Source organism: Vombatus ursinus, unplaced genomic scaffold (assembly GCF_900497805.2).
Source record: "Vombatus ursinus unplaced genomic scaffold, bare-nosed wombat genome assembly UNPS02014811.1, whole genome shotgun sequence".
NCBI lineage: Eukaryota > Metazoa > Chordata > Mammalia > Diprotodontia > Vombatidae > Vombatus > Vombatus ursinus.
Window position 1 is genome coordinate 8089692 of NW_020954589.1, and position 24576 is coordinate 8114267.

General features: G+C 41.2%; 1 protein-coding gene across 1 annotated transcript; it reads left to right on the plus strand.

Annotated features, from left to right (window-relative positions):
* The first annotated feature begins 516 nt into the window (after positions 1-516).
* Positions 517-17534, plus strand: LOC114053278 (antigen peptide transporter 2-like). The gene is given in 14 exon segments (XM_027876201.1): positions 517-661; positions 664-842; positions 845-931; positions 933-1023; positions 1119-1233; positions 13846-13976; positions 14261-14466; positions 14690-14884; positions 15152-15280; positions 15440-15628; positions 15822-15995; positions 16179-16338; positions 16734-16870; positions 17318-17534. Coding segments are annotated over 14 exon segments (2127 nt in total). The 3' UTR covers positions 17507-17534.
* Positions 17535-24576: the final 7042 nt, after the last annotated feature.

Below are 24576 nucleotides of genomic sequence, written 5' to 3' on the forward strand. Positions count from 1 at the left end.
TTAGGAACTGGGAAGGTGGGGAGGACGATCATATTTGGAGGTTTTATGAGGTGCCCTCACCCTCCCTTTCATCATCACCAAATGTTAAAGGACTTCTCTGCCCCTCCCTCTCGAGAAGCAGCGCCAACCCCTGAGCCCTGGGGAAGTGGAAAGAGCTCTGACGGTGGGGGCTCATACCTGAACCCCTGCTCTGCCACATCCTCTTTGTCTGACCCTGGGCAAGCCGCTTCATTTCTCTGAGACTCAATTTCCTCATCTGTAGAAACGCTGGGGTTGGACTAGAATGGTCTCTACGGCCCCTAACAACCCTAATTCCAAGAACCCGTCAATCAAACTTTCTGGGAGGGAGGGAAGCGACCTTGGGTAAGGGGTAAATGGTGGACTTGATTGGAAGTGTTGCTTCTTATAATAATATCTCTCATTGTTATATTGGAATTATATTATAATTTGTTACAATAATAATAAGAATATAATTATAATATAATAATAATCTCTTTTTCTTTCACAGGCCCCAACATGCAGCTCCCTGTCCTGAGGCCCTGGGCTCCCCTCCTTCTGACTGACCTGATCTTGCTTTGGTTCTTGCAGTGGCTGCTGGGAACTCTCTTTCCTCCAGGGCTCCTTGCCCTTTGGCTGGAGGGGGCTTTTCGGGTGAGAGTCTTGTAGGGTTGCTAAGTTTGTTGGGGAAACTTGGAAAGGTGGGGCAACTACTGCCTACCCTGTGCCCGAGCACCCCTCTGTTCTTGTCCCTGAGCGCCCTGGTTCCAGGAGCTTTGAGTGCTGCCCCTGTGCTCCTAGCCTCAGCCCCATGGGCCTGGATGCGGCTGGCTTATGGAGCAGTGGGACTGGACTGGGCTGGGCTGTGTGGAAGGTGCTGAGTCCCTCAGAAGCCCCTCCTTCATCACAGGAGAAGGAGCAAAATCAGGAGAACAAAAGATATGATGTGGAGGCTGCTGAGGCTGTCCTGGCCTGACTTCCCCTTCCCTGTTGCTGCTTTTGTCTTCTTGGCTGCTGCAGTCATAGGTAAAGAGTGTGTGGGGGAGAGCTTGAATCTAAATGAACATGGAAAAGGATCCTTGATGTTGCTCCCTGTCCATCCTACTCATGCCCTACTCCAGGTGAGATGTTAATCCCCCACTACATTGGTCGTGTGATTGACATTCTGGGCCAAGACTTTGACCCTGATTCCTTCATCACTGCCATCTGCTTCATGTTCCTGTTCTCCTTTGGAAGGTTAGTGACTTGGTAGGGGCAGGAAGAAATCATGTCCATACCCATATCCTTTAAGGCTCTGCCACTTACTGTCTGTGTGACCTTGAAACAATTACTTCATATTTCTGGGCCTTAGTTTTCTTATCAATAAAATGAAGGGGGTTGGACCAGATACTAATAATTCCAAATCCTATGACCCTGAGGAGATTTTTCATCATTTAAACCAATGTAATATCCATTGTCCAGCTGCTCCTAGATACAGAATCTGCCCTACTGAAAGACAGGAAAAACATCTATCCCACAAAACTTGGATCTGGGAATGCTACTTTTTCAGATGCTCCTACTCTGAGGTAGGAGACGTGGACCCTCCCCCCCATCCTCCCAGGGAGCACCCAATCTAATGTCAGACAGTGGAAACATTATTTTGTCCTAGTAGTCTCCTGCCTTCTCTGCCAGGAGAGGGGAGGTATGGTGCATTATCTATTCTCAGGGACCTTTCTGGCTTTTTTAGATATGCAGTTTCATTTTCTTTCAGTGATCTTTTCACATACATTGTAATAGTTGTATATATTTTTCTTTTCGTTCTACTTATTTCATCTTGCATCAGTTTTCAAAAATCTTTGCATGATTCTCAGAATTGTATTTGTCATTTATTACTACACAATCACGTTCCATTAGATTTATATAACTTCATTTTTCAGTCATTTCCCAGTCAATGCATCCTTATAGTATTTCCAGTTCTTTGTTAGTGCTGATGTGAATATTTTTGTATATTTTGGTATTTTTGGACCATTGTTTCTTAGGGTATAAGCCCAATCATGAAATTGCTAAGTCAAAAGGTTTAGATAGCATAGTCACTTTACTTGTATAATTCAGAACTGTTGGGCCAATCTATAGCTTCACCTATACGGTGTTAGTGTGCCTGCCTTCACACAGACCCTTTAATATTTTGCCGTTCTCATTTTTTGTCATTTTGGCCAGTTGTATTGCATGACCTCCATTTCCAAACATGCGCAGCCTTCCCACGTCAATGCTCGTTCCCTCTAATTGTTGCCCTTCCATTGCTAATCTTTAAGGATGATCTACATTTACTGCCTCCATTTCCTCATCTTTCTTAACTCTTTGTCTTCTGTCTGTTGTCCCATTATTCTACTAAAACACTGTTCTCAAAGGTCATTAATGACCTTTCCAAATCCAAGCCCATTTCTAAAGTTTAATGCTTTAATTTCTGTAGCATTTGTCATTATTTGATTGCCTCCTCCACCTTTAACTTCTTTTTCACTGCACTACACTGATATTCTTTTTACATTTCTGACTATGCTCTTGCCTTGTTTATGGGCATGATCTCCAGACATTTTAATGTGGGGATTTCCTAAAGTTCAATTTTCATCTTCAGGCCTCCAATTTGTCTTATTTTGTACTTTTGGGGCTGATTTATGCTTATGGATTCACACTTACCTCCATTCTGATGATTCCTAAAGCTATGTCTCTGGTTCTGATGCCTCACCTAAGTTCCAGGCCTACATCTTCAAATGCCTGCTAGACATCTCCATAGGATGTCCCTGTATCTCCTCAACTCAATATATACCAAATCAATCTCCTTATAAAAACTTATTTTTTATTTATTTCATTAAATATTTTTACAATTATATTTAAGAAATTTTAAGTTCTGAATTCTCTCCTTCCTTTCCAAACCTTCCCCTCCATGAGAAGTCAAACAATTTGATATCAATTTTAAATGTGTTGTCATGAAAACATATTTCCATATTAGCTATGTTGCAAAGGAAAATACTAATAAAATAAAACAAAAATAAAGTTTAAAAAGTATATTTCAATCTGCATGCAGAGTTTATCAGTTTTCTCTCTGGAAGTGGATAGCATCTTTCATCATGGATCTTTTGGAATTTTCTTGGATCATTGTTTTGGTCAGAGTAGCTAAGTCTGTCATAGTTGATCATCCTTACATTATTGTAGTTACTGTGTATGATGTTCTCCTGGTTCTGCTCTCTTCACTTTATATAAGTTTGTATGAGTCTTTCCAGGTTTTTCTGAAACTATCCTGCTCATCATTTCTTATAGCATAGTCATATCACAATCATATCACAACAATCCTATGCCACAAATTCATTCAGTCATTTCCTCAAACTGATGGATATCCCCTTGATTTCCAATTGTTTGCTACCACAAAAAAGAGCTGCTAGAAATATTTTTATACAAATAGGTCTTTTTGCCTTTTCTTTGATCTCTTTGGGATACAGAGTTAGTAGTGGTGTTGCTGTATCAATGGATATACACAGTTTCATAGCTCTTTGTGTATAGTTCCAAATTGTTCTCCAGAATGTCTGGACTAGTTCATAACTGCACCAACAATGCATTAGTGTCTCAATTTTTCCACTTCCCCTCCAGCATTTTCCATTTTTTTATTCTCATGTTAGCCAATCTAATAGGTGTGAGGTGTTACCTCAGAGTTGTTTTAATTTGCATCTCTCTAATTATAAGTAATTTACCACATTTTTTTCCATGTGACTATTCATACTATTGGTAGTTTTGTTTTCTTCTTTTATAAATTACCTGTTCATATCCTTTGACTATCTATCAACTAGGGAATGACTCTTATTTTTATAAATTGGGTGTAGTTCCCTATATATTTGAGAAATGAGGCCATTATCAGAGAAACTTGCTATAAAATTTCTGAGTTTCCTGTTTTCCTTCTATTTTTAGCTGCATTAGTTTTATTTGTGCAAAAGCTTTTTAATTTCAGGTAATCAAAATTATTTATTTTACTTCCTATAATCTTTTCTATCTCTTGTTTAGTCATACACATTTCTCTTATCCATAGTTCTGACAAGTATAAATTTCCATGCTTCCCTAATTTACTTATGATATCACCCTTTAGGTCTAAATCATTTATCCATGTTGACCTTATCTTTGTGTATGGTGTGAGATGTTGGTCTTTGCCTAGTTTCTTCCAAACTGATTTCCAGTTTTTCCAGCAATTTTTGTCAAATGGTGAGTTCTTACCCCCAAAGTTTAGCTGTTTACATTATCAAACACCAGATTACTATGACCCTTTCCTACTGTGTATCATGTACCTAATCTATTCTACTGATTCATCATTCTATTTCTTAGCCAGTAATAGATTGTTTTGAGGATTATTGCTTTGTAATATAGTTTGAAATCTGGAACTTGACATTTTCCCCATTGATTTCCTTGATATTCTTGACCTTTTGTTCACCCAGATGATTTTTGTTACTATTTGTCCTACCTCTATAAACTAATTCTTTGGTAGTTTGGTATGGCACTGAATAAATTAATTTAGGTAGAATTTTTTTTTATTATATTGGCTTGGCCTACCCATGGGCAACTAATATTTCCCCAATTGTTTAGGTGTGTCTTTATTTTGAAAAATGTTTTGTAATTATGCCCATATAATCCTTGGGTTTGTCTTGGCAAGTAGATTCTCAAGTATTTTATATTGTCTCCAATTATTTTAAATAGAATTTTTCTTTCTATTTCTTCCTAATAGGTTTTGTTTATAGTATATAGAAATGCTGATGATTTATTTGGGTTTATTTAATATCCTGCAATTTTGCTGAAGTTGTTCATTGTTTCAACTAGTATTTAGTTGATTCTCTACAATTGATTCTCTAAGTATGTCATCATATCATCCACAAAAGTGATAGTTTTGTTTCCTCATTGTTTATTTTTATGCCTTGGATTTCTTTTTCTTGTCTTATTACTAAAATGAGCATTTCTAGTATGATATTGAACAGTAGTAGTGATAATGGACATCCTTGCTTTACCTCTCATCTTACTGGAAAGGCTTCTAATGTATACCTATCACAGATAATGCTTGCTCTTGGTTTTAGATAAATCCTACTTATTGTTCTAAGAGAAGCTCCTTTGATTTCTATACTTTCTAATGTTTATGATGGGAATAGGTGTTATATTTTGTTCAAGGCTTTTTTTTTTTGCATCTCTGTGCAGCTAGGTGGTGTAGTGGATAAAGCATTGGGCTTGGAATCAGGAAGGCTCATCTTCATGAATTCAAATGCACCTGCAGACACTTCTTAGCTGTGTGACCCTGGGCAAGTCACTTAACCCTGTGTGCCTCAGTTTCCTCATATGTAAAATGAGTTGGAGGACAAAATGATAAACCATTCCAGTATCTTTTCCAAGAAAATCCAAAATAGGATCATGAAGAGTTAGACATGACTGAAGTGAATGAACAACAAAATTGACATAATCATGTGATTTTTGTTGTTTTTGTTATTGATGTGGTCAGTTATTCTTATTTCCCAATTGTGATCCAGCCTTGCATTCCTGGCCTAAATTCCACCTGGTCATATTATATAATCTTTGTGATATATTGCTATAATCTCCTTGCTAGCATTTTATTTAAAATTTTTGCAGCAATATTCATTAAGGAAATGGGTCTATAGTTTTCTTTCTCCATTTTTGATTTCTCTGGTTTAGCTATCAAGACCATATTTGTGATAGAGAAGCAATTTGGTGGGACTTTTTCTTTACCTATTTTTTTCTAATAGCTCATACAGTATTGAAATTAATTCCTCCTTAAGTGTTTGGTAGAATTCACTTCTAAATCCATCTGATCCTTGGGATTTTTTCTTAGGGAGCTCTTTGATTACTCGTTCAATTTCTTTTTCTAAGATAGAGTGATTTAAGCATTCTTTTTTCTCTTCTATTAATCTGGGCAGTTTCTATTTTTGTAAATATCCATTTTACTTAGATTGTCAGTTTTAGGGCAATATAATTGGGCAAAATAATTCCTAATAATTACTTTCATTTCATCTTCATTGGTGGTGAATTTACCCCTCTTTTCATTTTTGATACTAGTAATTTGGTTTTCTTCCTTATTTTTTAAAAATCATATTAATTAATAAAGTAGTGATAAATTAATTAATCATTTATCTATTTTATTGGCTTTTTCATAAATCCAGCTCCTAGTTTTATTTATTAGTTGAATAGTTTTCTTTGTTACTTTCAATTTTATTTATCTCTCCTTTGAGTTTCAGAATTTCCATTTTGGTATTTAATTGGGGATTTTTAATTTGTTCTTTTTCTAGTTTTCCTAATTGCATGCTCAATTCATTGATCTGCTCTTTCTCTCTTTTATTGATGTACACACTTGGAGATACAAACTTTCCTTTAAGTACTGCTTTAACTGTATCTTGCAAATTTTGGAATGTTGTCTCATTGTTGTCTGTTTATTATTTCTCTAATTTGTTCTTTGACCTACTTATTTTTAGGATTAGATTATTTAGTTTCCTACTACCTTTTAATTTATGCTTCCATGGCCTTTCATTAAATGTAATTTTGTAATCTTTTAGCAAGATGTAGTTTACCTACTTACCCTTTTAAATTAGGTCTATTTTTGTTTTTGCCTTGTCTGAGATCATGGTTGCTACTCCTGCCTTTTCTTGCTTCCACTGAAACATAATCGATTCTGCTCTGGCCCCATATTTTAACTCTCTGTGTATGTCTCTCTGTTTAAAGTATGTTTCTTGTAAATAACATATTGTCAGATTCTGGTATTTAATCTGTTCTGCTATCCACTTCCATTTCAAGAGTAAGTTCATCTCATTCACATTAACAGTTATGATTATTAACTGTGCATTCAGCCCTCATCCTATTTTCTTCTATTTCTCTTTCTCTTTCTCTTTCTCTCTTTTTATCCTGATTCACTTCTAAAGCCTTTTTTGCTTCTGACCACTGCCTTCTTTTATCTGCCCTTCCTTGTATCACCCCCCTCTTGTTCCCTTCCTCTTTTACTTCCCCATCGGGTAAGAGAGATTTCTATTGCCTATTATTCACCTACACACACACTCCACACATACACACATGTGTATACATACTTACTATGTGTGTGTGTATATTCCCTCTTTGAACTACTTTAGATGTAAGTAAGATTCAAGTGTCGGCTGTCCCCCCCCCCCCATTTTCTTTCCACTGTAAAAACTTTTCCTTGGGTACCTTTTTTATGTGACATAATTTGTCCCATTCTTCCTCTCACTTCCCCTTTGTCCCAGGGCATTCCTTTTTCTCATTCATTCATTTTTTTTTAGATCATCCCACCATTATCAAATCACTCCAGGACTCTCTTCCTATGTAAATTCCTTATATCTGCCTTAATAATGATAAAGTTCTTAGAAGTTACAGATATCACCTTCCTATTTGTTGTTGGGTTTTTTTCCTTTTTTTTTTTGGTGAGGTAATTGGGGTTAAGTGACCTGCCCAGGGTCACACAGCTAGTAAGTGTCAAGTGTCTGAGGTTGGATTTGAACTCAGTCCTCCTGACTCCAAGACCGGAGCTCTATGCACTGTGCCACCTAGCTGCCCCCACCTTCCTATTTGGTTTCTGTTTGACTGATTCTTGCTCTCTCATAGAGTCATTAGTTTCCATTTGTCCAATTCTAATTTTTAACATATTGTTTTCTTCTGTTAGATTTTGTACTTTCTTCTCCCATTGGCCAATTATATTTTTAAGGGATTTGTTTTCTTCAGTATACTTTTTTTCCAGTTAGCCAATTGTGTTTTTTAGGGACTTGTTTTCTTCAATGTACTTTTTTTCCAAATGGTCAATTGCATTTTTAAGGACTCCTCTACCTCTCTTGTTTGACTTTTAAAATCTTCTTGAGCTCTTCTAAGAAGGTTTTTTGGGCTTCAGACCAGTTCATATTCCCTTTTGATGTTGCAGGTGTGGGTTTGTTGACAATGTTGTCCTCTTCAGAATTTCTGTCTTGATCTTCACTCTTCTCATACTATGAATCTATGGTTCGTTTCTTTTTACTCATGGTGTTTCTTTATTCCCTGACCTTTAAAGAGATTGAGCTCTCCTGCTGGGGAGCAGAGGGCACTGACCCAAGCTTCTTGTGTTGGGAGCCTAGGTCTTGGTCACTGGCTTTGTATGCTTGGGCCAGTTATGTTGCCAATTGGAGGCTGTAGGGTTCTCTGTCAGCTTACCTGGTGTTGGGCTGGAATCAGCAAGGCTGGAACTTTCAAGCAATTCTAGGTTGCCTGCTTTTCCTTTCCTTTAGCTTTCTTCAGCTCCTTTTAGATGAGTGCTTCAGAGTGTTTATTTGCCTGGGGCCCCTTGCAGTGCTGCCTCCCTTAGTTCTGCTGAGTCACTGGGAAACTCCTTTGCTCTAGAATGCTGAGGCACCTGGTGGTTTTCTGAGCTGGTTTCCACCAGTTCCTCCACCCTCACTGAGGCACTCAGGGTTCCAGGTGTTGGTGTTTGCCTGCTCTACTGCCTGGGCTTCAGGATCTCCTCCTGCTTGGCAGTTGGGGACTGTAGGCTTCTGGCAGCTTACCTGGTGTTGGACTGGAATCAGCAAGGCTAGAACTTTCAGGCAACTCTAGGTTGCTTTCTTCATCTCCTTTCAGATGAATGCTGCAAGGTGTTTATCCACCTGGGGTCCTTTGTAGTGCTGCTTCCCTTATTTTTGCTGAGGCACTGGGAGACCTGTTTGCTGTAGAATGCCGAGGCCTCCTGGTGTGCTAAAGTGGGTCTTTCCACTAGATGGCTGGGATGCCTCCCATTCTGTACTTCTCTCCTTCCCCCAGGGCAAGAGGGGCCTTTCCCTATTGCCCAGTAGCTACCTGGGCTACTGCACTGCTGCTCCCCATCTTTCTTCTGGTTCAACTGTTCCAGGGTTTTTTCTGGGGTGATATTTTCTGTGCTTTCAGAGGTTGATAGGGGAGGGTGAGAGCAACTACCTTTTTACTCCACCATCTTGGCTCCTGGAAGCGGAAGTCCTACCTTTCTATTTGGAAGGCAAACAATTTAACTTTATTGAATCCCTTATGATTTTTCTCACATGTTTACCTTTTTGTGCTTCTCTTGAGTCTTGTATTTGAAAGTTAAATTTTCTATTCAATTCTGATCTTTTCATCAGGAATACTTGAAAGTTCTCTATTTCATTAAACTTCTTTTTATTCTCTTGAAGGATTATACTCAGTTTTGTTGGGTAGTTTATTCTTGGTTATAATCACAGCTCTTTTGACTTCCAGGATATAATTTTCCAAGCCCTCTGTTCCTTTAATGTGGTAGGCTACTAAATCTTCTGTGATCCTGACTGTGGCTCTATGGTACTTTAATGGTTTCTTTCTGGCTACTTGAAGTATTTTCTCTTTGGCCTGCAAACTCTGGAATTTGGTTATAATATTGCTAGGAGTTTTCATTTTAGGATCTCTTTCAGGTGGTGATTGGTGGATTCTTTCAATTTCTATTTTACCCTCAGGATCAAGGTAGTTTTCCCTGATAACTTCTTGAAATATGATGCATAGGTTCTTTCTTTGATCATGGCTTTCAAATAATCCAATAATTCTTAAACTATCTCCCCTCAATCTATTTTCTAGGTCAATTGTTTGTCCAATGAGGTATATCATATTTCCTTCTATTTTTTTCTATTCTTTTGACTTTGTATTATTGTTTCTTGATGTCTCACAAAGTCATTAGCTTCTGCTTGTCCAATTCTAATTTTTAAGAAATTACTTTCTTTGCTGAACTTCTGTACCTCTTTTTCCTTTTGGTCAATTTTGCTTTTTGAGGAGTTATTTTCATCAGTCAGTTTTTGTATCTCTTTTTTCCCTTTGGTCAGTTCTATTTTTAAACTGTTATTTTCTTCAGTATTTTTTGTGCCTATTTTACCAATGTGTTATTTGTCTTTTCATATTTTTCTTCCTTTGCTTTCATTTTTAACCAAATTTTTCCTCTCCCTCTCCTATTTGATTTTTAACATGATTTTAAAAACACTTCTAGGAATTCTTATTGGGTTTGTGTCCAATTCACATTTTTCTTTGAAGCTTTGCTTGTAGATATTTTGTATTCATTGTTTTCTTCTGAGTTTGTGTCTTGATCTTCCCTGTCACCAAAGTAGATTTTTATGATTAGGCTCTTTTTTGTTGTTTGCTCATCTTCCCACTCTATTTTCTTGATTTGGAATTTTACGTTAATATTGGCTCTGTACCATAGGTGGGGACAGGAGAGATTCCCTCTTAAGCTTCAGTCCTTCCCCCACTGCTGTTTTCAGAGCTAGTTCTGGGTATTTGGAAGTTTTTGGTGCTTCCAAGGTGGTATAATCTTGGTAAAGGTGTGATCACTCTTCTTCTGGTCTGTACTCTGGTTCTTACCTAGAAAGGGCCTCTGATCCCTTGGGTTACAGTTAATACTGCTCTTCAGGGCCCTCTGCTCCCCTGGCATCAGAAACAATACTGTTCCTCAGGGTTCCCAGTCCCTTGGTACCAGAAGTGATACTGCCTCTCAGGACTTCTACTCCCTTTTGACTAAAAGTGCTCCTTTCTATTCTTGAACCCAGAAATGGGTATAGGCAATGGAGGTGCCAAACAGCATCTGGTCCTATGTCCAGTGCTAGTACAGGGGTCTCCTGTAATCTCTTTCTCACCAGTTGCCAGATTCGTTTACTGTCACTGACTGGAGGGTTCCCAAACCTGCTAATGTTTCTATAATCATCTCCTAGTCCCACCACTGGTGTCTCATGCACATGAGTTCTGAGCCAGCCTCCTCCCCCATGTCACAGATCTCTCTGACCTCATATGTTGTCTTGGGCTGGAAGAATGTCTCATTCTGACCTTTTGTTGATTTTGCCACTCCAGAATTTGATTTTAGGTGTTATTTTGAAGTTGTTCAGAGGAGGATGTTGGGAGGGCTCAGCTGAGTGCTTTCTCTATTCCACCATTTTAGCTTTACCCCTAGAAGTCCTCCCCAAATTAATCTCATCACATTTATTCTCAACAGACTTATTCAACAACAGACTTATTACCTCCCCCCACCCACCCACCACACCAACCTAATTCAACCCCTACTTCCTTGTCTATGGCATCATAATTCCAAGTACTGAATATCAAAACCTCAGGACATTTTTGACTTCTCTGATTATATTCAGATTCCTTCCATTTCTCTCTTTAAAATTTCTGGTTTGTATTCCTTCTTTCTATCCTCACTCCCACTACCCTAGCCTAGGATTTTATCACTTCATGTCTGAATTGCATTAAGACTCCTACCTGGTCTCTCTATTTCTAGTAACTCTCTTAACTCTCTTAAAAAAATTTCATCCTCCCTTTGCCTAGAGGACTATATCAGCTAACAGTGTGGCCCCATTTTACCTATTCTTATCTCTCACTTCTTCCCACTGCAAACTCTCTGCTCTAACCAGGCCAGTTTCCTTACCATCCCTTAAAAATGCTTTGTTCCTTCTCACCTCTGTGCCTTTCAATGAATTGATTAATTAATTACTTAACTATTTATTAAGGGCTTATTATGTGAGTAGAACTGTTCTAAGCAATGGGGATACACATAGAAGAGTAAGAATCCTTTCACTCAAAGAACTCACATTCTAATGGGAGAGACCAGAGGCATAGAAGGTTTCAGCTGCAAATCAGATGGAAAGGTCCTTAGGGTACAGCTATAAAGCAGATAGTAATGTCTCTTCTTTATGTCATTTCCACTGAATCTCAACTTCTGTTGAACCATTTGAGAGTGCCAAGGACTTTGGGAGCAAGGGTGTTTGTTCTTTAGTCTTTATTAGATGTGGATATAGGACCTGCAGGAGCAGTTGCCAGGCTGCATCTCCACAGGAGTGCTACCCAGGATAACCTGAGGGCACTCAATGAGAAGTATTGCTATTCCCAACACTCTTGTGTTCAAGATTATCTTCATCAGGGTCTGAGTGGAAATAGTTGTAATATGATGGTGTTTTGACTTCCCTAGCACATACTGTCATCTGTATTTCTCTCATAGTGTGTCTTGCTGCCTCAGCAAGGTTAGCTTGGTCTGTGAGCGGCAGTTGTTTCTGACCCCTTCTCTTCAGGAGTTGCCTCCCCAAATGATGACCATGATGACTCACCTAGAAGCAGGGATGGTGGTCAGGGGTCTGATGCCAATTCCACAACTTCTGTGCTTATCTAATTGCAGTTGGTCAGCCATCATTGCTAGTTGTGATGAGAAAGATGATTTCTCTCTTCATTAATGCCTTCAGGGAAGCTGGTCTTGTGTTGAGAGATAAAGCTCTTCCCAAGGCTCTTAGGTTCTTTGTTCATGCTACTCTTTTTTCCCTGCCTTAGATGCCCTCACACCTCCTCTTAGCCTGTGTAAATCCTAGCCATCTTAAGACAAAATTGTTTCCTATAAAATGGTTCCTGACTACCCTGATCACCCTCTTCTCTTAGTTCCTACATCACTTTTATCTATTCCATGAATTTTTATATTACTTTGTATATGATTTGTACTATATTAGAACTGTTTGCCAAGTTGATAAGTTCTTCAAGGTGGGAACAACTCTCTGGTGGTAGCATGACCCTTTGCCTTTCAGAAGAGAGAAGAAAGTCCCTGTTTGGTGTGAGTATCATTTCTGGGGAATTATTCATGAAAGTGTGTAGCTCTTGGTGTGTGAAGGTTTCCATATTGGTGTGAGGTTGACCCATTAGCCAGAAAATAGTCTAATGCTGTCACTTGACTGTTCTGCTCATAAGAGGGGAAAAAACCTACATTCTGCAAAGAGGCCTTTGGGTAGGGTTTCAATCTCTCAAGCAAGATTGAGGTGAAAGAATGACACTTGGAGATGCATGTCTTCTTAGCTCTATCAACCAGGCTAGTTTTGTGGTGGGACTTGAATTGAGGAGTTCATAGGAGTTCCATTTCACAGAACTCATCCCATTCTGTTCTTTCTTTCTTGCTTGCTTTCTTTGGCATTTAGTTTTGTTTTCTTTTAGCATCTTAATAAAGGCTGAGAGACAGCTAGGTAGTGCAATGAACAGAGAAATGAACCTGGAGTCAGGAAATTCAAATGCAGTTCAAATGCAGCCTCATATACTCACTAGCTGTATCATCTTGGGCAAGTCACTTAACCTTTGTTTGCCTCAGTTTCCTCAACTGTAAAATGGAGATAATAAGAATATATTTCCTAGAGTTGTGTTGAGGATCAAATGAGATAATATTTGTTAAATTACTTAACATAGTTCCTGACTCAAAGGAAGTGCTATATAAATACTTGCTTTTATTATCATTACTTCCTGTGAAAATCTTCCATGTCTTTGCTGAACTAATGGGAAAAGGGATTTGCTCCCCTTGTGTGGATAGAGAGGAATCCTTAGGGACATGCTGGCAGTGAATCAACCAACTCTGGAATTCAAAGAGCACCAGAAAAATTGGGGCAGAGAGTAAGAAGCTAGGTGAGATAATCAGATAGGTTGTGGGGGGGAGGCAGAGTCCGTATTCCCTTTCTGATGGTGCTATCTCATCACACCATGCCCTTCACTTCTCCTATAGCCCCAATAGTCTATGGCAGAGAGCTGCACACAAAACAAGTCCTCACTGTGTCTGTGGAATTGAATTCTACTACCCTCCCTCTTCCACTTGGGTTTCTCCTGTCATGTTTCCCCTCCATCCATCCATTCTGCCACCTATTCTTTCTGGTGGCATTTTTCCTCTGTATCCCTCTCCTGTGTCCTCTTTATGTCTCTCCCTCACCCATATCTCTCTTTCTCCATTGACTTTCTCCTCTCTTCCTCATCCATTCTTCCTATGACTCCTCAGGCTGACTCTTCTCCAACTATATTCCTCCTTATGCTTTTGTCTTTCTCATTCCCCAGCTCATTATCTGCTGGCTGCCTAGGAGGCCTCTTCACTCTCCTCCAGTCCCAAATCAACCTGCATATTCAGTGTATGCTCTTTTCCTCTCTGCTACACCAGGACCTCACTTTCTTCCAGGAGACCAAAACAGGTGGGGTTCACAGCCTGGATCTTTGGTTCTTGTGGGCTTTCCTAACCCCTCAGGGTCCCTTTCATGCCCTACCCCCCTCCTTCCATAGTTGAATGTACATTGAGCTGAGTCCCTGTCAGGGTGGGTTGTGGTGACCTCATCTGTCTCTCCCAAGTAGAGGGGAGGAGGCAGAGACATAGAGGCTGTTCTTTGAGTTTTGATGACCCTGAGGGTGACTGCCCCAACTGTGCTTTCTGGGTCTATCTGTCCCATTCTGGAGCATAGCCTCATTCTTTCTTCCCCAGGAAAGTTAAACTCATGCCTATCTTTGGACACCAACTTAATGAGCTGTTGGCTCCCTTTAAATGTCAATGTATTCCTTTGGAGCCTGGTAAAGGTGATAAGGCTGTATGGCTTCATGTTCAGTCTCTCACCTCGACTCACCTTCCTCTCCATGCTTGAAGTGCCCCTTTCAATGGCTGCTGAGAGGGTCTACAATGTCCAACACCAGGTATATGTGGGCAGGAGCACAGCTTAGGGGAGAGGTATAGACTGGTGCTGGTGGGATGGCCTGCAGGAGGATCCTTGGGACAAAGGATGGGTATAAAGATTGGGAAAGGAGAGAGCTGGGATTGAGGTGGGAAGTGTGGTTCCAATATGGGAGATAGGATGCAGGGGTGTGTGGAGGGTTCTCCTTTGCCTTAGTCACCTTTACTCTGATACCTTCTCCTCAGGCAGTGCTTCAGAAGATCCAGGATGCAGAGGCAGAGGCTGGTCAGATAGTGTGGGAGGCAGTAGGAAGCCTGAAAACTGTGAGGAGTTTTGGAGCAGAAGATGAGACCCAGCACTATGAGAGAGCCTTGGAGCACAAGTGTCAACTAGAGTGGTGCCGAGACTGGGAGTGGGCAGTATATCAGCTCTTTGGGCAGGTGAGCCAGGCCTAACAGCTTAGTGGGACATGGCCAAAGGGGTTCAAGGATACTAAGTATATCCCTAGGTGATGCTGCTCTCAGCCTCTGATCTCTGATATGTGACCTTCTCTCTTCAACTCCTAACCCCTTGGTCCCTTCTTTCCCAATGACTATCATCCCCACTGATCTCTGCTTATAGTAAGAGGAATAGGTTTAAGAGTTGGAGAGGGGCCACTGGTGAGGTGACCAGCCCCATCCTCAGCCCATTTTCCTCTTCTCCCTCAGGGACTTCAGCTGGGGATGCAAGTGTTAATGCTGAATTGTGGGCTAAGGCAGATCTTGGCTGGGGAGCTCACAAGGGGAAGCCTCATCTCCTTCCTGCTCTATCAGGGGGATGTGGGGAGTTATATGCAGGTAAGACAACAGTCTCTTGCTCCATCTTTCTTTCAGTTTCAGACTTTGCTGGGGGTGTGATGCCAAGTTTTGAAAGATTGGTTTTCCATACACCTGATTCTGTGTGAGGAAACTCTCAGTGGTTCTAGTTTATGACTCAGCATCATCATATTTCTCTAGGATCTTGTGTACATCTGTGGGGACATGGTGAGCAATGTGGGTGCTGCAGAGAAAGTTTTCCGATACCTGGACCGTGAGCCACAGATGCCTCCTCCTGGGACACTGGCCCCTTCTTCCCTACAGGGCCTCGTGGAATTCCAAGATGTCTCCTTTGCTTATCCCACCCAGCCAACCAAGCCTGTCCTCAAGGTGCCTGGGAGGAAACCCAGGATCCAGTTTTGTGGCCCTCAGCTTTCTTCTATGAGAAAGGGGTGGTGGGGCTGACCCTGGTCTTTAATCCTGATTTTCCTGAGTCACAAGATGATGATTACCTCAAGGTGAGGGAGGAGGTCTTCATCCATTTCTCTCATTGACTATTGCCTCCTTTCCCTTTCCCCTCCAGGGAGTGACATTTACTCTGTACCCTGGGAAGGTTACAGCCCTGGTAGGGCCCAATGGGGCTGGGAAGAGCTCAGTGGCTGCATTGCTACAGAATCTGTATCAGCCCACAGGGGGCCGGCTGCTGCTGGATGGGGAGCCCTTGACCCAGTACCAGCACCAGTATCTGCACTCACAGGTGATCAGGGATAAGGAGGAGGAGAGGGAGATGAAGTTGAGGAAGGAAATACTTGGAGAAGTAGGGTGGGCAGGGCTAGGGAAGAGAGAAAGAGATTTCTTCTCCTAAAGGCCTATGGAGTAGGGAAGGGTGCCTTGGGTTCCTGTCCTGGTTTAGCTCATCCAGGGTCCCCTTCTTGCATAGGTGTCTGTGGTTGGGCAGAAGCCTGTGCTATTCTCAGGGTCTGTGAGAGACAACATTGCCTATGGACTGGAGAACTGTGGGGATGATGAGGTGAAGGCTGCTGCCCAGGCAGCCCATGCTGATGGATTCATTGCCAATATGGAGCATGGACTGGACACAGGTAAATTCACCAATCTTCAAGACTGGGACAATGAGTTTCTAGATAAAAGAGAACTTGACCATTCCTGGTCGAGGTCATCAGGGTGCCAGTGGGTATACTAGCTCTAAAATTGGCATTGTTCCCTATTTTTCCTTCTACCCTGGGTATTCAATTTTATATAAAAGTACTTTGGGCCTACTCACCCAGGCTTTTTGCCTAGGAGACCATGTGATTTGTGTGAAATGTGATGCCACCTCTCCCTGGATGGTATCCTTGGGCATACGTCCCTATGATTCTCTTAATCTGATCTGGGGGGAAATGGTGGAGGGTAAGGTTGGAGACAGAAGAGTGTTTCCTCTACTGGAATAGTCACAGGACCCTGCCTCTGAACAAGGGTATATTCTCTGTCTCTTAAGCTGTGGGGGAAAAGGGAAGCCAGTTGTCTGTGGGACAGAAGCAGTGTGTGGCCATCGCTCGGGCCCTGGTGAGGAACCCCCGTGTCCTCATCCTGGATGAGGCCACTAGTGCCCTGCACATGGAGTGTGAGCAGGAGGTAAGGGCAAGGTGCTGGGAAGAGTCAGAACTCTGGAGGCAAATGATGTCAGGGCCTGAGCCACATATGACAATGGTGTTAGGGATAGCTGACAGGGGTTGTGTGGGACAAGGGAGATGGAGGAAAGCATTCCTAGGCCAGGTGTCTCCAGGATTTGGGATGATTATGGACCCTCAGAATGAAAAGAATAGTAGGGAAATTCTGTGCGTACCTCTTCTCAGTATTCTACATACCACTTGATAGAGAATGAGGGAGTCTTCTCAGTGGATATTAGGTATTGGTGGTAGTGGTGGGTTTCAATGGTTCCCTTCTTTTTTTCCTTCAAATCCTGCCCTACCCACTAACATGCCACATTTCCATTATTATCTTAGGTGCAGTAAGCAGTGCTGGGGTAAGCATGGAGGTTTTAGTGTTTGTTTCTCTAATGCCCAGTCTTCTCACCCTCAGCTTCAGGAGAAGATGCTGCAGGGGGGTCGGACAGTGCTGGTGATTGCATGCTGCCTGCAGACAGTACAGGCTACTGACCACATCCTGGTGCTGGAGCAAGGGAAGGTGGTGCAGCAGGGGACCCACACTGAGCTCATGGCCCAGAGAGGCCTCTATCATCGCCTGGTGCAGCGACAGCTTGAAGACTGAGTCCCTGGAGGAAGGAGGAGAGCTTTTTATGTAGAGTTGGGTTTGGGTTTGGGTCAGGGGCTCTACGATCCAGGGTAATCTTTGCTCTGAGTGCCTCTAGTCTGGGCTCCTGTGCAATAGACACTATAGCTAGGGAGATGATGGGGCCTTGGACAAGAGGTACCCCCAGGGATGTCCCTTTCAAGAGACTATGTTGTTTCCCTGCTTCTGTTCAGAGTTATGCATACCTGAGTGTGGGCATGCCAGTCAATAAATCATTTTTTCTAAGGATGAACATGATGGTGAGAAAAGAGTACTAACTTGATGCTAATTGTAGGCTCTGCACACTTCTGCATAAAAGGGCTGAGCTGGTCTTGCTGGAACTTTCTTACGGTATTAAGTGCTGTTTTTATTCCAGGTTCTAAGGGCCAACTCAAGACAGGGTCCTGCAAGCTCTCAGTGCTCTCAGAGTGGTCTGATCAAGGGCAAAAACTTACTTTTGCCCCCTCATCTTGGCTATGCAATTTCCTAACATGAGGTTGAATCTGAGCCATATAGACAAAATTCGGCTGCAGAAATAAAAGCTCAAGAACCTCTTGGGAAATAATCAAGGAAGTGGGAAGGAAGTAAGCCTAGTAGCAACAGATCTCAAACTATACTACAAAGCCTTAATCATCAAAGGTTATTTTGTACTGGCTCCATCAAAGAACAGATTAGGTACACAACATGTAGAAGCAATGAACAGTATAGCAGAGTGTTTGATAAACCTAAAGACCCCAGCTACTGGAAGGAGAACTAATTTTTCAACAAACAGTGGGAAGCAGTCTGGCAGAAACTAGGTCAAAACCAACATCTCACTGTACAACAAAATAAGCTCTGGATGAGTCCATGGCTTAGACATAAAGGGTGGCATTACAAACAATGAGAGGAGCAAGGAAGAAATTAGCTTCCTGATCTACAGAAAGGGGAAGGTTTCCTGATTAAAGAGTGGATAGAGAGGATCCCAGAAGGTTAAACAGACAATTTTCATTACATAAAATTAAGAAATTTTTGTACATATGAAATCTATGCAGCTAAAAATAGAAAGGGAAGGAGGTAACTGGGGGAAATTGTCATGTCATCTTTCTGATGGGTCTTATTTCCAAGATATGTAAAGAATTGATTCAAATTTATAAAGTTAAGAGCCATCTCCACCTGATAAATGGTCAATGGATATGAATGAGTAATCTTTAAAGGAAGAAATTCTTGCTATCAATAGACATGAAAAATACTCCTATTTATTATTAATTGGAACAATTAAAATTAAAGCAATTCTGTGGTTCCATTGCTCAAATCCCACTGGCAAAGTTGGCAGGAAAGGAAAATGACAAATGTTGGAGGGGTTGCAGCAAAGTAGGCACATGAATGTATTGCTGATGTAGCTGAATGTTATATAGCCACTATGGAAAGCCATTTGGAACTTTGATGAAAAAACCGTGCATTCCTTTTGAACCAGCAACACCACTCCTAGACAGATACCCTAAAGGGTTCAAAGAAAAAGGAATAGATCTTATACCTACATAAACATTTGTGACAACTCTTTTTTTTTGTAGTAGCAAGAACTTAAAAGAGATACCCATCAGTTGGGGAATGGTTGAAAAAATTGCAACATGTTAATGTAATGGAATACTCTATCATAATTACAATGCATTTATATATATATGTAGCTATAATTGCAATATAATTACAAAGTATTAAAATGTATTTACGACAAGAAGATAAGAAAACTTAGGCCTGAAGAGGTGACTAATTCGCTAGTCACCCAGCAAGGTGGCAGAAAGGGCACTAGACCTCAGATTTCCTGAATACCAACCCAGAAATCTTGCATTTACAACATGCGGTCTCTCTTTGGTCCTTTTTAAACAGCCAGCAAAACAAGGAGGTAGAGCTGACATCCAGCCATGGGGAAAGGAGGTGTTTCTAATTTTACAATGTTTGATCTATTCCAGAGTTTGTACCCGCGCATAAGCCTCACTCAATAAGATTCCGAGCTGCTGAAACATCACTGGTTACTGACCAGTATGGTTTCCTATTCTAGGAAAAAGAAACTTCTGCTTTCCTTTAAACCTGGGGATTTCCCAGTCCATGGCTGGTCCTGTGACCATAGCCTGACCTGAGATCCCGCTGGTCTTGGAATTTTCTTAGCCCTGAGCTACAAGAGTCAGGGATAGGAGGGAAAGTGTAGGGAAGGGGTGCTTAACCTTTTTTGTGTCCTTGTGGTTGTGGCAGTCTGATGACGACTAGGGACCCCTTCTGGAAATAATGCTTTTAAATACAGAAATACAGAGAATTATTTACATTAAATTAAATTAAAATACAAATAAATCCAACTATACATAAAGATGTGATTTCCCACCCCACCCTCATTCAAGTTCAAGGACTCCCTGAAATCCATCCATGGACCCTTGGGGAGAGGGAGAGGATCTTGGACTTCAGGTTAAGAACCTTTGCATGAGTGATAGATAAGCACCTGTTAACTCCAACTGGTTTCTGGTAACAGCGCCCCTCATTGAGGGGTAAGACATTTATCTCCAGGCGTCTTCTCTAGTCCAACCTTACGAGATCGAGCCCTGTCTACACGGGATGTGGTCTGTGAAAAGGTTCCGAGGCCCTCGGAACTAGCCTTGGAAGTTAAGGGAGAGGGCAGTGGCTTCGGCATCTTCAGGGTGGAGGTAAACTCGTGGGAGTGAAACTGGGGGAAGGGGACAAAACATCTTCATTAGGCAGGAAAGGTTCAGGTGTAAGGTTTCTTTATCCAGCCCCCTTCCCACCCTCCCTACTTCCATTCTTCCACTTCCCCTGGAGTCTCGTGCTTAGTGTCTTCTGGGACAAAATGTACAAATCAAACGGTTTGTCTTTATTTCCCTACTCTGATTCACTCACAGAATCACAGCCTGTTAGATCCTGTTCTACAGATGAGGGAACTGAGGCTCCGAAAAAGGAAGTAACCTGCGCGAGGTCACACAGCAATGACCTAGGGTCTCCTGCCTCCACGTGCTCTGTGCTTTTCTCTCGAATTCGCTTCGCCTCTTTGTAACCTTTTCCTGTTAGAAGAGGGAGCCTTTTCAGTTAGATGAAGGAGGGTGGGAGGTGGGGAGAAGGAGGTGAATGCTTTCCAGCTAATGACTTTACCGAACTTCCACTCCTTAGAGAAAGCAAAAGTTTGAATTCTTGACCTTTCTTGTCCTGCGCTAGGGTAAGAAGAGAGCTAAGCTCTCTAGAAAAACTGAGGCAAACTTGTACTGTGCTCACAGAGACAAAGCATTTGGGAAGGGAGGAGGGATGGCTCTGTTGTCCTCTGCCCTGGCCAGACTTCATCTGTCTTACTACATCTAACTTTAGACACCACATTTAGGATGGACATACGTAAGCTGGAGATTACTGAGCCAAGAGTGACCAGCCTGGTGAAGGACATTGAGTTCATGCCATGTGAAGCCTAGTTTGAAGGGCTGTTTTGTTGTCCTTCCACATTGTCCACATTCCACATTGCTCCTAGTACAGGATCGAGTTGTCAACCTCATGATTCCACCCAAGAATAAGTGGTTAGAAAAGAGATCTTGGACTAATGCTGGAAGAGGCTCTTGAAACATCAGTTTCAAAATAATGGTTTTGTTTTTATGCTCCTGATTACCAGTCTCTTCCCCCCAGTACCAACTTCCATAAATAGATGCCTAAGGAGGGAATGGGAGTAAGCATTTATATAGCACTTAATATATGCCAGGCTCTGTGCAAAGTGCTCTTAAATAAAAAAAAATTTATCTTGTTTGATCCTCACAACAACCCTGAGGGCAGGTGATATTGTTGTCCCCATTTTACAATTGAGGTAACTGAGACAGAGTGAGGTTAAGTGACTTGTGAATGCCCAGATCTTTATGATTCCATGCCCAGGTCTTTATCCACTGCACCATCAGCTGCCTAGGAAGAGAGACAGGGCTCTCTGATCCAGCAGTTTCTTGGATCTCACCTCCAAGACTCATTCAGTGAGGTCAAACTGTTTTTAGGTACTTTCTTATTTTATCACTTGTCTGGAATCACCCAGGCCTTTAGCTACCTCCATGATCTGGACAATACCTTCCCAAGGACACCTAGGGGAAATAAAGGGTAGAATTTTGGGAAGTGTTCTGCTCTTCTTTTCTTTTTTAAGACATATACATACTCACATGGAATCTGTGTTTTTTTATCTGTATTTATTTATTTCTAACATTCTTTTTTAAAGTTTTGAGCTCCAAATTCTCTCCCTTGGCCATGCAAAGACAAGCAATATGTAAAATCATACAAGACATATTTTTATATTATCCATTTTGCCAAAAAAAGGCAAGACAAAATAAATGAGAAAATTATACTTCAATTTGTGCTTAAAGTTCATCAGTTGTCTCTCTGGAGGTGGATAACATTTTTTCATCATGAGTCCTTTGGAATTGACTTGGATCATTGTATTGAACAGAGCAGCTAAGTCTTTCACAGTTGATTGTCATTACATTACTGCTGTTACTGTGCATAATAATCTCCTAGGTCTACTCATTTCTCTATGCATATAGGTCTTCTGTTCACATGAGTCTTCCTATGTCTTTTTCTGAAACCATTCCACTTTGTCATTTCTTACATCACAATATTACTCCATCACAACCATGTGCTATAACATGTTTAGTCATCCCCTTTTGATGAGCATAACCTCAATCCAACTCTTTGCTACCACAAGTAGAACTGCAAAAATATGTTTGTACATAGAGGTCTTTTTCCTTTTTCTTTGATCTCTTTGGAATACAGACCTAGGGGTGGTATTGCTGAATCAAAGGGTATGCAGTTTTATAGCCCTTTGGACACAGTTCCAAATTGTTCTCCAGAATGGTTGTACCAGTTCACAATTTGACCAACAGTTCATTAGTGTTCTCTCATCCTCCCTGGCATTTGTCATTTCTGATAAGATGTGAGATGGTACTTCAGAATTATTTTAATTTACATCTCTCTGAGATTTAGTATGTGATTTAGTGATTTAGTATGACTATAGATAGCTTTGATTTCTTCTCGTGAAATCTGCCTGTTTATATTTTTGACCATTTATCAATTGGAAAATAGCTCTTGTTTTTTACAAATCTGACTCAGTTACCTATATCTTTTTCCAACATATTTGAATAATGAGAACTTTATCAGAGTAACTTGCTGTAAAAGTTTTTTATATTACTTCATTCTCTATGGTACCTTTTATCAAAATGTAGTTTTCCTGATTATCTCTCTTAATTAGGTATATTTTTGCTTTTGCTTTGACTAAGATCTTGATTGCTACTCCTGCCTTTTTTCTCTGTTTTGCTTATGACCACTGCCTTCTTTTATCCATCTTCCTTTTTCTCACCCTCCAACCCCTTTCTCTTATCTCCTTCCCTCTTACTTCCCTGTTGGGTAAGTTAGATTTCTATACCAAATTGAGTGTGTATGCATAGTTTTCCCTCTTTGAACCAATTTAGATGTGAATGAGGTTCAAGCATTGCCTGTTCCTCCTTCACCTCCCACCCCTACCACCATCTTTCCCTCCCTGTAAAAGTTTTTCCCTGCAAGCCTCTTTTATGTGAAGAAATTTTCACTATTCTACCTTTCTTTTCCCCCTTCTCCCAGTGCATCCCTCTTTTTCACCTCTTCATTTTTTTTAAGGTCATTGCAACATAATCGACTCACATTCATGCCCTCTGTCTATGTAGACTCTTTCTAACTGTTCAAATAATGATAAAGTTTTTAGGAGTTAATATCATCTTCCCATAGGGGAAGGTAAACAGTTTAACTTTGAGTCCTTTATGATAGAGTCTGAGTCAGAGGTAAGAATTTAGAGTTGGAGGCATTTAGGGTTAGAGTCAGAGGCATGGCACCCCAAATTCATGTTTCCACCTCCACCTCTGCCTCCGATTCTAACTCTAACCCTCCAACTCCAACTCTAACCTTAACCCTAAATTTAGACTTTCAACTCCAACTCCAACTCTATAATGTCCATTTCCCTGCTGAAGGATTTTACTCAGTTTTGACTCTTGGTTGTAATCCTTTGCTTTCCAGAATATCATATTCCAAGCCTTCCACTCCTTTGTTGTTTTCTTCTGAGTTTATGTCCTGGCCTGCCCTGCCACTGTAGTAGTTTTTTTTATGGCAAAGTTCTTCTCTTTTTTTTTTTTTTATAGTTTGCTTATTTTTCCAGCCTATTTCTTGACTTTGAACTTTATGTTAAAATTGGGCTTTGCTCACCTAGTCTTTGGGGCTAGTTATGGTAGTCTGCAAGTTTTTGGAGCTTCTAAGGTGGTATGATCCAGAGAGAACTGCTTTCCTGGTCTGTGCTCTGGTCTTTACCTAAGAAGGTCCCCTCCTCCCCTAAAGCCACAAGTGCTAGTGTTCTTCTCTCCCTTGAAACTGCGGCCAGGGTCTCTCCCTTCATGTGACCAATGATAAGTGCTCCTCTGGAGCTGGAACTGCATAGGGGCCATAGAGCTGTCAATCAGCATTTGCTGCAACCCACATCAGCAAAAGATCCATTGTAATCTCTTTCCAACCAATTGTCTGACCCACTTACTGTCTCTGGGCTGAGAATTCCCAAAGCTGCTGGTGCCACTGTCTCAGGCACCTCTAATCCCTGGTGCTGACACAGAGGGCTTTGGGTGTACCTTCAGGTAGGCCTGTACCCCATATCACAGACCTCTCCTGATAACCTCTTAAGTTGTCTTGGCCTGGAAAAGTGTCTCACTTTTACCTTTTGTTGGCTCTACTGCCTCAAAATTTGATTTGAAGTGTTATTTTAAAGTTGTTTGGAGGGAGATATTGAATAAGTTCAGCTGGGTTTCTGCCCCTCCTCAGCCATCTTGGCTCTGCCCCAGTGCTCTGCTCTTTAATGATGTGGAAGAGGTAAGATAGTCACTAGATAAGTATGGTGAGTATGAATTAACTTGGAAGAAAGAAAAGGGATCCCTAAGCTAACTTGGTGTCCATCTTGAGTCTCTGATTGAAGGTGAGAGAAAATCTTTGTTCAGCTCTCATAGAAAGGGTCAGTACCTCAGAAAGGCTTGTAAAGGGGCCAATAT